Source organism: Canis lupus, chromosome 15, assembly GCF_048164855.1.
Source record: "Canis lupus baileyi chromosome 15, mCanLup2.hap1, whole genome shotgun sequence".
NCBI lineage: Eukaryota > Metazoa > Chordata > Mammalia > Carnivora > Canidae > Canis > Canis lupus.
Window position 1 is genome coordinate 55,219,596 of NC_132852.1, and position 15,415 is coordinate 55,235,010.

Sequence of the window (15,415 nt, forward strand, 5' to 3'; positions counted from 1 at the left end):
TGAGTTTAGAACCTGATTTCACCCCAAAGATTCAAATACACTTCCAACCAATATTTGTTGCAACCCTTTCAACATTTATTATCCCTTCTCAAACACCAGCTGTATTGGGATGCTCAAATAGAACCAATAAAATGTGTGTGTACACATTTGTGTGTGTGTGTGTGTGTGTGTGTGTGTTACAGCCTCTAATGTTAAGGACTCAACAATCATGACATATTCGTGTCACCCAGTTCTATGATCTTAATTCCCCATCATCTAGAGCAGCTCACCTTTAGTTTTCTCCCCTTTCATGATTGGTGGTGGCCCCTAGGAGAATCCTGATCAACTTAGGAGCCCTATAAAATTTTTTTGAAGAACATTTCCTCTTGAACTTACTACAAGGGGATTAAGCAAAGATGTCCTATAGCTGTGATCTGAAATCTGCTACCACAGGTTGGGTTTTCTGCCTCAGAGACTAGGAGAGCACACTGTTTTTAAGGCTACATACAGCAGGCAGAGAAAAGAAAATAGTTCTGTAAACTAGAAAAGAGCTTCTCTGTCTTTTGAGGTCCTGCACATTCTGAGAAATTCTGGATGCTAAGTAAATAAGGAAGGATAATCTAACTCCTCTCCCAATCTGTAACAATAGCTGAATGTTGACTTTTTCCATAGAAAAACAAACTTTAGCTCAGCAAGGAAAGGGCATGGGTGGGAAGGATAATTGGGTAACTGACCACATGGATCCTCTTGGCAACTCTCCCACTTCCTCGATCTGCATATAAGGAGTATGCTGGGCACCGGGGCCAGTACTTCTCTAGGACATCACATCCTGTCTCCTCCAACATGCACCTTCTCCAGCTCCTGTTCAGAGCCGGCCCTGCCATTCTGCTCCTGGCTTTCTGTCTGCAGTTCAGGACCAACAAAGCTGAGGAAGACACGTGAGCCAAGCCTTTCTCTCCCTCACAAAAATCCCTTCAGGGAGGGCTCCTAACCTAGCCTGGAAATCTGTTTATCCCTTCCTGATGTCCCTGAAACTTAGTCTTAGGGAATCTCATAAATCCCATGTCAAGTCCCACTTCTCTCCTCTTAGGAAGCTCTAGTAACTTCCCTCCTATATTCACTTGGTGCTTTTAGGTTGTCCAGGGAAACATGGCTCCCAGCGTGCATAAAGCCTGTAGTTAACAATCAGTCTTGCTCTATGGCTCTGGTCCACATCCTGTCCATAGTCTTTACCTTTATTAGATTTATGCTCAGTGAACTTTACATTCTCATACCTTGCCTCCTAGAACAGAAGGTTTAGCAGGTCTATGAGTTCCAATGATAGCTTTGAGCAGTTTTGGCAGGACTCACTAAAGGATCAGAGGCCCTGATCACTGAGCCTTGATACCATAGTCCAAGGTTGAGCTAGCCCAGCAGCTTAGACATTCTGTCCTATTCTGAAGCCCAGAGACAAAAGCAAGTACACACTCACCCCACTACCCACACTAGGACCCAGGAGCACAATTTCAGAAGCCAAATCATTGAAGGTACATATTTGAAGCAAGCAGGAAAACTAGGCAAAATGAAGTCGGAAATGGAGCCAGGGTCTGGGGGAAGCAAGGACACTTAGAAATTCTAGAGGGTTTTCTCTATAGAAGTATGGTCTTAAATGCTGGGTTTTTGGATTGTGATTCTGATGGTACCCTCTGTGACACAACTAGATACCCTGTCCTGGAGTAAACCATTCAGAGTTTTTGACAAGTCGGTGTAGTGCAGGCAGCGTCCTAAAAAACCTTGAGTAGGGACAGGTTCAGAGGTAAATGTCACCCCGTGTAGCCCTGAGGGGGCAGCAGTTGTCGAAATAAGCTGTGCTAATTAGGGTGATCAGCCATCCCTGTTTGCCCAGGAATTTCTTGGTGTTAGCACTGAAAGGCCCTCATTTCGGGAAGCTTCTCATTTCTGGGCAAGCTGATCCAATCACTCATTCTAGCTAAGTGGATCATCTTATGAATCCTAAATTCATTTACAAATGACAGGAATTTTCACACGCCTTTCCTGTGCACTGAGCACCAGAGTAACTGGCACAAGCAATGAAGTATCTCCAAAATCAGAGATGTTTTATTCTAGGAAAATGAGACCATAAGGCATTGCAGCCAAAAACCTGAATTCCCTCTTGTCCCACCCAACACCAAAGGAGCTCAGCCAGGAGTTTCCGGGAGACAGAAAGTAACTTTCCTGGTCCTGAAACCAGTTCTCCATGACAGAAGAATCTTTGACTTCTCTCTGCCTCCATTTCCTTTTCCCATCAGATTGTGTTATGTGCCTTGAAAGTAGGGTGGCATCTAAAGCTCCCAAATACGGTCATGTGTCCAAATTCACTGCAGACATACAGGAATACAAATTCTTAGGCCCCACCAGGAACCAAAGAAGGAAGAGCTCAAGGATGACTCAAAATTCCTCCAGTGCATTAAGATGTTTATAGTTTAATAGGATTCTGTTGTTACGGAATATTGTACTAATGATGACTTGAACCCTCCCACTTAGTGGACAATCAATAGAACCTGCAGGATTTTGTTTGGAAAAAATGACGATGCTCAATGGGCACTAAAGAGGGCATATGAGATGAGCACTGGGTGTTATATGTTGGCAAATTGAATTTAAATATAAATAAATAAATAAAGCATCAAAGTTGATTAAACAAAACAAAGTCTGTAGAAAATAATCGAACCAAACAAGAACCAAAGATTCCCAGGGGTTATGATGCTCAGCAAATGATTCAGATCTCATCATTCCCTTCCCCTTGCACCTTCCCTGTTCCCTCTGCTCTGCTCATTGTGCCCCGATCTCTTGTGGGCAGACCTTTGATCTCTGTCCTGCTTCTTTCTTCCCATAACCAGCCGAAAAGTGTTATCAATGGAAGTGCAGATGCCCAGAAAAGCAGCACCAAATGAAGAAATCTCTGTGACAGTTAGAGTTCAAACAGAATTGAGAGAATGTATGGTGGTAAGTAGAGGCCTGGGGAAGTGAACTCAAGAAAAATCTGACTCCTTAGTTATGAATACAATTAGACTAATCTCTCAGTTTAATGTTGCATATTATACTTAATAATAGGATGAATAACAATCCTTATGCTCCCAATTCTCACACATGTTATGCTACTCGAGCCTCAGAAAAATCATCAGATCTTGGGGCAGATTACTATTCTTGTTTTACAGATGAGAGCCTGGTCCAGAGAGGTATAGGAAGGATGAGAAGGAAAGAAGGAATGAGTAGTGAGAAAAGTCCAGCTAAGAGGGAGAAGAGAGGAAAAGGCATAAGGGCTGGGGGAGGAGAGGTAAGAATTCCTCCAAGTCCTGGGCATGATTGTTCGAGATGAAGGGTGGGATAGGAGGTTCTGACAAAAAAACCTGCACCCTCATCCAGTGGTTTGAGGCAGGTGGGCAGAAGAGGTATGGTGCCGAGAACACATGGGATACGACTGCCTCCTCTAGAGTAAGCTCTGAGCAGAGGCTGTGTTTATCACCCCTCTCTTTGCTCTTCTGCTCTATCATCACAGGTTCATCCTTGTTCCAGCCTCCTCTCAACAAGGAGCCCACACTCTCCTCACCACTTTCTCTAATTCAGCAGTTGTGGGAGGGAGGTCCAATCCTTTTACTAGATCAGAGGTTCTCAAATGGAAATGTGTGTTGAGACTTGCCTGTGCACTATCGCTCCTATCTGGCTGTCTGGGCCATGAGGAGAAGGGACCTGTGCCGGTTTAGTCCATGGAGACTCTTCCCCAGGGAAGAGTGTGTCCTTCTCCTCCCTGCCAGCAGCCTTCTCATGTGTTGTCACACACACACACACACACACACACACACACACAATTTGCCCCTTGTTAGCTGGCACTGTTCTAGGGCCAAGACCCAGATGTCTCCCCTTGCCTCTTTCTAGAATAGCACTCTCTCAGGCAGCACGAGTGTTTCCCTACAGGAGTTTCCTAACTCAAATTAGATTTAAGTATGATGATTAAATCAAAAACAAAATTAGGAGCATGAGGATTGCTATTCATTAGAATATGTCCTAGACATGGCCCCATACCTGTAAGAGAAAGACTCTGGTCACTGAGTAAAGAACAGCATAGCTGCTTTGTCAGATTTGTCTGTTTACACCTCAAGAATTTGCACCTTGTATGTTGATTGGAGGTGGAAGGGAGCCACATCATAATCTTTCAATTTTGTTTATTTATCATAACCACAGGTGACAAAAGGAATGAGAATGTGTGCATAAAAGTCCTGTGATCATGGTAGTTTCTGGTGATGATAATAAAAGTCTGTTTCTACCTCTGAGAAAGTGATGAGTATAAAAAAAAAATGTGTTTAATCAACAACATCCCACATAAAATAATTCTGTGCTGCTGTGGCTAATAGGACTATATTTTAAGAACAATGCTAATTACAATAAAAAGGCAATCTTTAAAAACTTACCCAGGTACAAGGAATCTCATAAAATAAATGATATCGCAAATTAGAATTTATGGGAAATTTTGTTAGTCTGGTCAACCAATTTTTTAGACTTTTTAAAAAAAGATTTTACCTATTTATCTGAAAGAAAGAGAGCAAGTGAAAGGAGGAGGGTGGCAGGGAGAAACAGACTCCTGGCTGAGCAGGCAGCCAGTGGGGCTCTTATGACCTGAGCCAAAGGCAGCCACTTAACTAAGTGAGCCATCCAGGTGTGCTTGTGATTAATCAATATTTATTTGTAGCTTCCAATATAAAAAAAATCTGTCTATAAAAACATCTTCATATTTTTAAATGCTAAGAAAACATAATTCTTCTATGTGTGAAGATTCTAGTACCGAACCCTCATTTTTTAAACAATTGTGTTTTTACAAGCAAAGTTTTGATCAAGTGAGGTATTAGGATCACAAATTTAAAATAGATTATACTCTCAATCGTGTATTGGATTATAAAGATTGTATAATCTTTTTTTTAAGATTTTTTATTTATTCATTAATGAGAGGCACAGAGAGAGAGAGAGGCCGAGACACAGGCAGAGGGAGAAGCAGGCTTCACGCAGGGAGCCTGACATGGGACTCGATCCTGGGTCTCCAGGATCATGCCCTGGGCAGAAAGCGGCGCTAAACTGCTGAGCCATCCGGGCTGCCCACATTGTATAATTTTTTAAGGTTGAAGAGAATTTACGGCAAACCACAGTACTTAAACATTTGTGGTGTAGAGCATTTTGCTGGTCTCGTGAAGTCTAGGGAACATATCAGAAAATTGCTTTTAAATGTGTGCCTGAAATGCATTGGATTATACAGGGAAACTACCATCATGAAACACAGTGATCGGATTATTAAAAACAAACTTTTGAGGGGTGTCTTGGTTGTTCATTTCACTAAGTGTCTAACTCTTGATCTCACCTAAAGTCTTGATATCAGGGTCCTGAGTTCAAGCCCTGTGTTGGAGCTTAATAAATAAATAAATAAATAAATAAATAAATAAATAAACAAACAAACAAATAACTTTTAAGTTGGTACTATTTACATTCTTTATCAGTACATTAGCTAAAAAGGCAATATATTTAAAATGTAAACAAGTTAAATTTTATTTTATAAAGATTGTCTATGTAATGGCTCTTGTTGCTCTTGTTGCTCACCTTGAATAAGTAGCTTCTACTGTGTACTGGGTTTTGACAAGTGGATTCCAACGGATTTGGATTTTTTTGTTTTGAGTATTTAAGTGCTGAAAATTCTAATCCATTGGAATAAACTGTTGTAAATGCCAATAAAAAGGGAAACCAGGCAACGGTAGGTTTCTTGAAAGAAACGCCAGGATCTCCAAAGTAAAATTCTAACGGTGAGAATGCTTGAATACACCGTTTGTAGCTGACAGGCTATTCGGTGCACGGTTGCCAGTTAGCTGGGCAAGCCTCAGGAGATGGGCAGACGGCCCTGGCCATGACCATGCAACCTCATGATAATGTCCCTGGGTTCAAGGTAGCGATCAGAACAGGCAATATTCTGAGTTATATAAACCTATAAGTGATGCAAACATATCTACGTTTCTCTCCATGATAAAAATCACGCTTATGGCTAATGCCACTGAGGATTGTTGATGACGTAACAGAACACTTAATTTTAGTGACGGGTTAATAAAGATACAATTTCTTTCCATCCGAGTTCACAGACTCAGTGAATTCTATCTACAGACCCCTGAGGGTCTATACACCCCAGGATAACACCCCCTTGCTGGACACTAATCAGACAAAAGCTTCCTGATGCTGCTGAAGCTTACATATCTCAAATTGTAAAGCCCTCTCAAATTAAAAAAGGAAAAAGAAAATTTACCTTCGAGATTTTGCTTGTTAATCTAACCAACAGTTTGGTAGGAGGTAACGGTTTCCCTCTCACAGCTGAGGAAAGAGAGACTGAGAGCTGTCACTTCAGTCATCAAAGCACGATTCTGGCAACAAGTCCTGGTTTTGGCCTCCCTACGCAAAAGCCAAGCTGTGGTCACAGACAGGTTCCTGAAAGCCCTAGCCAGGGAACCAAAGTAAATCTGCTCCCCAGATGAAGGCTGCCCCAGAATGTGGTCTCCTTGTCTTGTCAATTCACTAACTCTTCCCATCAGAGCCAAGCCCCATGGTAGCGCTATAGCAGGAATTTGAAGACATGTTGACAGGAAATCTTCTCACATAGACTTTAGTTCCCAAAATGATACTACAAAATTGGACTCCACGGTGCCTCTGGTCTATATCTGTACCTGTTCTTTGTGCACGAAGGATGTTGTCCTCCTCCTCCTCCTCCTCCTCCTCTTTCTTCAGATTCCCTTATCTTTCTCTCCCTTTACAACTCCCCAGACTAACACAAGGTCCTCTCTTCCCACCTCCTCCTCCTCAGATTCAATGTTCCCTCCTAAGTCGCAATCCAATGGAAGGGCCTTTTAACTATGTTTACACTGCCTGTCTCTGTGACAGTAATCCAAGAACTTTCTACTGGGACTTCAGAGTCAATAGTAAGTACAGGGGTCATTCAAGGGAAGAACGATCTGCTAGGGTGGGGGAAAACATAAAGAAAGATGTGACTCCAGATGTGGAGCAGAGTGTTGGGGCAGAAGGGTAGAGACAAAGGAGGGAAGAGGGGAGAGTAGATGGGGACTATGCCCAGGCGTGAAAGGTGAGAGGTTGTGTGAGAAAAGCTAATAAGGGAGATACATTTGCAAATGATTTGGGGAAACTGCGCCCTAGTGGGGAGGTGCCTGAAGCTAGGAGAAAAGCCAAGAAATGGGGTTAGACTGTTATCAGAGAACATCTTTGTCCTTTCTCTTTCAGAAACGATGTCAATAATAGCATTGACCCACATTATTGATAAAGAAGATATCTGCCCTTTCAAAGCAGTGGTGCCCAATGGACCAAAATATTTTTATATGGTGAAGAACATAACAGTATCTTGATCTTGTTGGAAGCTCTTGTCTAACTACCCCCCAGGGTGGTTCCACAAAGAAAACTTGGCTGGAGTATCTGTTGTGGTCTGTGAAATAAACTTCTCACAAACTTCTCTGTGTTCAGTTGTGTCTTCTCTTCCAAATCTACCCCAAAGGAGCCTCAGAGCCCCCAGAATTTCTAGAACTTTGTTCTCTCAAAGAACTGTTACTGAGGAGAGTTTCTCATTGCCCACTGGTATGCAGAGTGAGAAATGAAGAAATAAAGAAGACTCATGGAATCTGAAATTCTCTGGGTTCCTAAATATGATGCCTTTTCCCTATACCCATGACCTGTGTTTCCCTACTACAGGGGAAAACTCAGAAAGCTAGGTAATGCCAGGTGTTAGTGGAAAATGAGGGGCTCTGGGAGCAATTAAGCACTGCTGATGGCCTTTTGGAGAAAACCATCTGATATTACTTAACCAAATCAATTCTACACCTACCATATGACCCAGCACCTGCACAACTAGAAGCTACAGTAAGAGACCCTGGGCTCATAGGCCAGTATGTTCTAGCTATGGAAAACAAAGCACCACTGAATAGCCAATGTTCTAAAATATATTCCTCATCTTGAAGGACATCCCTATAACCCTAAACAGTGTGATCTCCAAGCTATCTCCTTTGCTGCTCATTTATGAGTTTTATCCAGCATGCTGTAGGCAGCCAGTAGTTTCCTGATGATGCCATTAAGGGCAAACTGGTAGATTCCTTGATCACATGCCCATCGTGGCAAGCCTTTCATTAAAAAATTATATATAGGGATCCCGCCGCCCCCGGGACAGGCAGATGCCGGGGGGGGCCCAGGACGGCAAGGACGCTCCCGCCCTGAGCTGAGCAGATCAGCGCCCCGCCCCGGAGCCTCCAGGCCCTGCAGGCCGAGTGCTTCATAGTTCCTGTGGGGGCTGAATCCAGGGCTCCAGAGCTGCCGCCGCCCACCGGAATTGTTCCTCCTGCGGCCTCACGGGGTAAACAACCCCCACTGAGCCCTGCACTAGGCAGGGGGCAGAGCAGCTCCCCCAAGTGCTAACACCTGAAAATCAGCACAACAGGCCCCTTCCCCAGAAGACCAGCTAGACGGACAAGTTCCAGGGGAAGTCACGGGACTTAAAGTACAGAAGATACAGAATCAGAAGATACTCCCCCGTGGTTTTGTTTTTTGTTTTTTGTTTCTTTTTGATTTCTGTTTGCTTCCCCCACCCTTTTTTCCCTTTCATTCTTTTTCTTTCTCTTTTTCTTCTCTTTTTTTCTTCCTTTTTTCTTTTTCTCTTTTCTTTCCTTTTTTTTTCTCTCTCTTTTTCTCCTTTTCCCAATACAACTTGTTTTTGGCCACTCTGCACTGAGCAAAATGACTAGAAGGAAAAACTCACCTCAAAAGAAAGAATCAGAAACAGTCCTCTCTCCCACACAGTTACAAAATTGGATTACAATTCAATGTCAGAAAGCCAATTCAAAAGCACTATCATACAGCTACTGGTGGCTCTAGAAAAAAGCATAAAGGACTCAAGAGACTTCATGACTGCAGAATTTAGATCCAATCAGGCAGAAATTAAAAATCAATTGAATGAGATGCAATCCAAACTAGAAGTCCTAACGACGAGGGTGAACGAGGTGGAAGAACGAGTGAGTGACATAGAAGACAAGTTGATGGCAAAGAGGGAAACTGAGGAAAAAAGAGACAGACAATTAAAAGACCATGAGGTTAGATTAAGGGAAATAAACGACAGCCTGAGAAAGAAAAACCTACGTTTAATTGGGGTTCCCGAGGGCGCCGAAAGGGACAGAGGGCCAGAATATGTATTTGAACAAATCATAGCTGAAAACTTTCCTAATCTGGGAAGGGAAATAGGCGTTCAGATCCAGGAAATAGATTCCCCCCCTAAAATCAATAAAAACCGTTCAACACCTCGACATCTAATAGTGAAGCTTGCAAATTCCAAAGATAAAGAGAAGATCCTTAAAGCAGCAAGAGACAAGAAATCCTTTACTTTTATGGGGAGGAGTATTAGGGTAACAGCAGACCTCTCCACAGAGACCTGGCAGGCCAGAAAGGGCTGGCAGGATATATTCAGGGTCCTAAATGAGAAGAACATGCAACCAAGAATACTTTATCCAGCAAGGCTCCCATTCAAAATGGAAGGAGAGATAAAGAGCTTCCAAGACAGGCAGGAACTGAAAGAATATGTGACCTCCAAACCAGCTCTGCAAGAAATTTTAAGGGGGACTCTTAAAATTCCCCTTTAAGAAGAAGTTCAGTGGAACAATCCACAAAAACAAGGACTGAATAGATATCATGATGACACTAAACTCATATCTGGCCATAGTAACTCTGAACGTGAACGGGCTTAATGACCCCATCAAAAGGCGCAGGGTGTCAGACTGGATAAAAAAGCAGGACCCATCTATTTGCTGTCTACAAGAGACTCATTTTAGACAGAAGGACACCTACAGCCTGAAAATAAAAGGTTGGAGAACCATTTACCATTCAAATGGTCCTCAAAAGAAAGCAGGGGTAGCCATCCTTATATCAGATAAACTAAAATTTACCCCGAAGACTGTAGTGAGAGATGAAGAGGGACACTATATCATAGTTAAAGGATCTATCCAACAAGAGGACTTAACAATCCTCATATATATGCCCCGAATGTGGGAGCTGCCAAATATTTAAACCAATTAATAACCAAAGTGAAGAAATACTTAGATAATAATACACTTATACTTGGTGACTTCAATCTAGCTCTTTCTACCCTCAATAGGTCTTCTAAGCACAACATCTCCAAAGAAACGAGAGCTTTAAATGATACGCTGGACCAGATGGATTTCACAGATATCTACAGAACTTTACATCCAAACTCAACTGAATACACACTCTTCTCAAGTGCACATGGAACTTTCTCCAGAATAGACCACATACTGGGTCACAAATCGGGTCTGAACCGATACCAAAAGATTGGGATCGTCCCCTGCATATTCTCAGACCATAATGCCTTGAAATTAGAACTAAATCACAACAAGAAGTTTGGAAGGATCTCAAACACGTGGAGGTTAAGGACCATCCTGCTAAAAGATGAAAGGGTCAACCAGGAAATTAAGGAAGAATTAAAAAGATTCATGGAAACTAATGAGAATGAAGATACAACCGTTCAAAATCTTTGGGATGCAGCAAAAGCAGTCCTAAGGGGGAAATATATCGCAATACAAGCATCCATTCAAAAACTGGAAAGAACTCAAATACAAAAGCTAACCTTACACATAAAGGAGCTAGAGAAAAATAGCAGATAGATCCTACACCCAGCAGAAGAAGAGAGTTAATAAAGATTCGAGCAGAACTCAACGAAATCGAGACCAGAAGAACTGTGGAACAGATCAACAGAACCAGGAGTTGGTTCTTTGAAAGAATTAATAAGATAGATAAACCATTAGCCAACCTTATTAAAAAGAAGAGAGAGGAGACTCTAATAAAATCATGAATGAGAAAGGAGAGATCACTACCAACACCACGGAAATACAAACGATTTTAAAAACATATTATGAACAGCTATACACCAATAAATTAGGCAATCTAGAAAAATGGACGCATTCCTGGAAAGCCACAAACTACCAAAACTGGAACAGGAAGAAATAGAAAACCTGAACAGGCCAATAATCAGGGAGGAAATTGAAGCAGTCATCAAAAACCTCCCAAGACACAAGAGTCCAGGGCCAGATGGCTTCCAAGGGGAATTCTATCAAACGTTTAAAGAAGAAACAATCCCTATTCTCCTAAAGCTGTTTGGAAATATAGAAAGAGATGGAGTACTTCCAAATTCATTCTATGAGGCCAGCCTCACCTTAATTCCAAAACCAGACAAAGACCCCACCAAAAAGGAGAATTACAGACCAAGATCCCTGATGAACATGGATGCAAAAATTCTCAACAAGATACTGGCCAATAGGATCCAACAGCACATTAAATAAATTATTCACCACGACCAAGTAGGATTTATCCCCGGGACACAAGGCTGGTTCAACACTCGTAAAACAATCAATGTGATTCATCATATCAGCAAGAGAAAAACCAAGAACCATATGATCCTCTCATTAGATGCAGAGAAAGCATTTGACAAAATACAGCATCCATTCCTGATCAAAACTCTTCAGAGTGTAGGGATAGAGGGAACTTTCCTCGACATCTTAAAAGCCATCTATGAAAAGCCCACAGCAAATATCATTCTCAATGGGGAAGCACTGGGAGCCTTTCCCCTAAGATCTGGAACAAGACAGGGATGTCCACTCTCACCACTGCTATTCAACATAGTACTAGAAGTCCTAGCCTTAGCAATCAGACAACAAAAAGACATTAAAGTCATTCAAATTGGCAAAGAAGTAGTCAAACACTCCCTCTTCGCCGATGATATGATACTCTACATAGAAAACCCAAAAGCCTCCACCCCAAGATTGCTAGAACTCATACAGCAATTTGGTAGCGTGGCAGGATATAAAATCAATGCCCAGAAATCAGTGGTGTTTCTATACACTAACAATGAGACTGAAGAAAGAGAAATTAAGGAGTCAATCCCTTTTACAATTGCACCCAAAAGCATAAGATACCTAGGAATAAACCTCACCAAAGAAGTAAAGGATCTATACCCTAAAAACTACAGAACACTTCTGAAAGAAATTGAGGAAGACACAAAGAGATGGAAAAATATTCCATGCTCATGGATTGGCAGAATTAATATTGTGAAAATGTCAATGTTACCCAGGGCAATTTACACGTTCAATGCAATCCCTATCAAAATACCATGGACTTTCTTCAGAGAGTTAGAACAAATTATTTCAAGATTTGTGTGGAATCAGAAAAGACCCCAAATAGCCAGGGAATTTTAAAAAAGAAAACCATATCTGAGGGCATCACAATGCCAGATTTCAGGTTGTACTACAAAGTTGTGGTCATCAAGACAGTGTGGTACTGGCATAAAAATAGACACATAGATCAATGGAACAGAATAGAGAATCCAGAAGTGGACCCTCAACTTTATGGCCAACTAATATTCGATAAAGGAGGAAAGACTATCCATTGGAAGAAAGACAGTCTCTTCAATAAATGGTGCTGGGAAAATTGGACATCCACATGCAGAAGAATGAAACTAGACCACTTTCTTGCACCATACACAAAGGTAAACTCAAAATGGATGAAAGATCTAAATGTGAGACAAGATTCCATCAAAATCCTAGAGGAGAACACAGGCAACACCCTTTTTGAACTGGGCACCGTAACTTCTTGCAAGATACATCCACGAAGGCAAAAGAAACAAAAGCAAAAATGAACTATTGGGACTTCATAAAGATAAGAAGCTTTTGCACAGCAAAGGATACAGTCAACAAAACTCAAAGACAACCTACAGAATGGGAGAAGATATTTGCAAATGACGTATCAGATAAAGGCTAGTTTCCAAGATCTATAAAGAACTTCTTAAACTCAACACCAAAGAAACAAACAATCCAATCATGAAATGGGCAAAAGACATGAAGAGAAATCTCAGAGGAAGACATAGACATGGCCAACATGCACATGAGAAAATGCTCTGCATCACTTGCCATCAGGGAAATACAAATCAAAACCACAATGAGATACCACCTCACACCAGTGAGAATGGGGAAAATTAACAAGGCAGGAAACCACAAATGTTGGAGCGGATGCGGAGAAAAGGGAACCCTCTTGCACTGTTGGTGGGAATGTGAACTGGTGCAGCCACTCTGGAAAACTGTGTGGAGGTTCCTCAAAGAGTTAAAAATAGACCTGCCCTACGACCCAGCAATTGCACTGTTGGGGATTTACCCCAAAGATTCAGATGCAATGAAACGCCAGGACACCTGCACCCCGATGTTTCTAGCAGCAATGGCCACAATAGCCAAACTGTGGAAGGAGCCTCAGTGTCCATCGAAAGATGAATGGATGAAGAAGATGTGGTTTATGTATACAATGGAATATTCCTCAGCCATTAGAAATGACAAATACCCACCTTTTGCTTCGACGTGGATGGAACTGGAGGGTATTATGCTGAATGAAAGAAGTCAATTGGAGAAGGACAAACATTATATGGTCTCATTTATTGGGGGAATATAAAAGATAGTGAAAGGGAATAAAGGGGAAAAGAGAAAAAATGAGTGGGAAATATCATAAAGGGAGACAGAACATAAGAGACTCCTAACTCTGGGAAACGAACAAGGGGTAGTGGAAGGAGAGGTGGGCGGGGGGTTGGGGTGACTGGGTGATGGGCACTGAGGGGGACACTTGACGGATGAGCACTGGGTGTTATGCTCTATGTTGGCAAATCGAACTCCAGTAAAAAATATACAAAAAATGCAAAAAATAAAACAAAAATCATTTGAAATCCAGGACTTAAGAATAACTCAAATGAACTCTCTGACAGCCATTTCCACTCATATCCCATTGGAATTGCAGTTTAGGTGGATTGATTCCACAACCATACTTGGGGCAGGTCCCATTTGACCTAAGGTAAGCAGAGTCATTTCACACACACACACACACACACACACACACACGCACACACACACTGCCTCACCAATGCAATTACCTCCATTATAATCAATCAGTGCCTGGTATCCTCCTGGCCACAGTGATTGATTCAAGAGTGGTCACGTGCCCTACATCGGTCTGGGTTAAAGTAAGTCCAAGATTCCTGTCTGTTAGGAGAAGCTCCCAAGCCCACCCTAATCCAGGTTTGAGAAGTGTAAAGGAGAAAGATTCATCCCCACAGCTGCTAGAAACCTGTGTAAAAGTAGAGCTTATATTTAGGAGATGGAATTAACAATGGAGAAAGAGAAATTGTGTCCTCATCCCATCATTTGGTTCCTAAAATCAGATTCTCCTATGTCTAGTCACCAGGTGTTGTCTCTTCTTAATTGAAGAAGATGAAATTTCTAGATTTAAGAAAATGTATATTTTCCCTCTATCCCTGCTCTAGATCTACTTGTGTGGCTGTCTTGATAAGGGGTCTCCAGGACAATTCTCTTTTGGAGCCTGGGGTTTCCCAAGAAAATCCTATTTTGAAATGAAATTTTTTAACTGTGCTTCCAGATTGTCTTGTACATTTTCTAAAACCTGGTCCATAAATATAGAACTGGCAAATGCCACTTGATTTTAGTACTGATTTTAGCAGTTTGAGTTTGGGTGCCAATGCTATGTTTGAAATGTAAGGATGTTATTAGATTTGTACTATCTATGTTTAAAAGACTGGTAGATTAACTGATGCTGCAATGCCTAAGCAATCCTGGGAAGGGTCAGAATCACACTTTGTGGTTCTCTAAAAGAGATGATCCAGGGGCTGACTGTGAATGTCTGTAACTACACGACATGAACCCCTGTCCAGGCTGTTCCTCCCGAGCTTACTGAAATTCACTTAAAGTGCTGTTCCTCCCCCAACTAAACCTGGGGGCAGCCAATTTCCTGGAAGGCTTATTATAGGCTGTCAAGAGATCCCCCAACTTCTCTTGCAGCACTTCCATGCTCACAGTACCTGGGGTAGTGAGAAACCATAAGATAATTCTTTAATTCTTTCTTTGTTTTAAGATTCTCCCCTGAGAGGTGGATGAAAGCCAGCATGCTTTGTTTATATATTGAGACTCACCTGAAAAATAAAGAATTCATTCTGGCACCACCCTGGAATCAGAATGATAGTCTGGTGAAGCACACTTCAACTCTCATTCTCCTATTTATAGTTTGCAGTTAGTACTTCCAGGGCTTGTCTGTATTTCTAGCAGGCATTTATCAGTATAGCTGTTCTCTACTGAGGTCATAGCATCTTCATTTTGTGTGAAAGCTCTAATTCCTAGCATGTATTCAAACTACTGTGTTCACTGTACCTGCCTCTGATCATGCATGATACAGAGGACCTTCCACAGCCTCAGAGAATGCACCACCTTCTCCAGATTTCCATCCACTTCACCTTCTTGTGTAGATACTCTTTTTTTTTAAAGATTTTATTTAT

General features: G+C 41.8%; 1 protein-coding gene across 1 annotated transcript; it reads left to right on the forward strand.

Annotated features, from left to right (window-relative positions):
• Positions 1 to 756: 756 nt before the first annotated feature.
• Positions 757 to 7,498, forward strand: LOC140605271 (prolactin-inducible protein homolog). Its single transcript, XM_072777507.1, has 4 exons — positions 757 to 917; positions 2,856 to 2,961; positions 6,842 to 6,956; positions 7,273 to 7,498. Exons 1-4 carry the CDS (start codon positions 823 to 825, stop codon positions 7,392 to 7,394), a joined length of 438 nt encoding a protein of 145 aa, XP_072633608.1. The 5' UTR covers positions 757 to 822; the 3' UTR covers positions 7,395 to 7,498.
• The last annotated feature ends 7,917 nt before the right edge of the window (positions 7,499 to 15,415 follow it).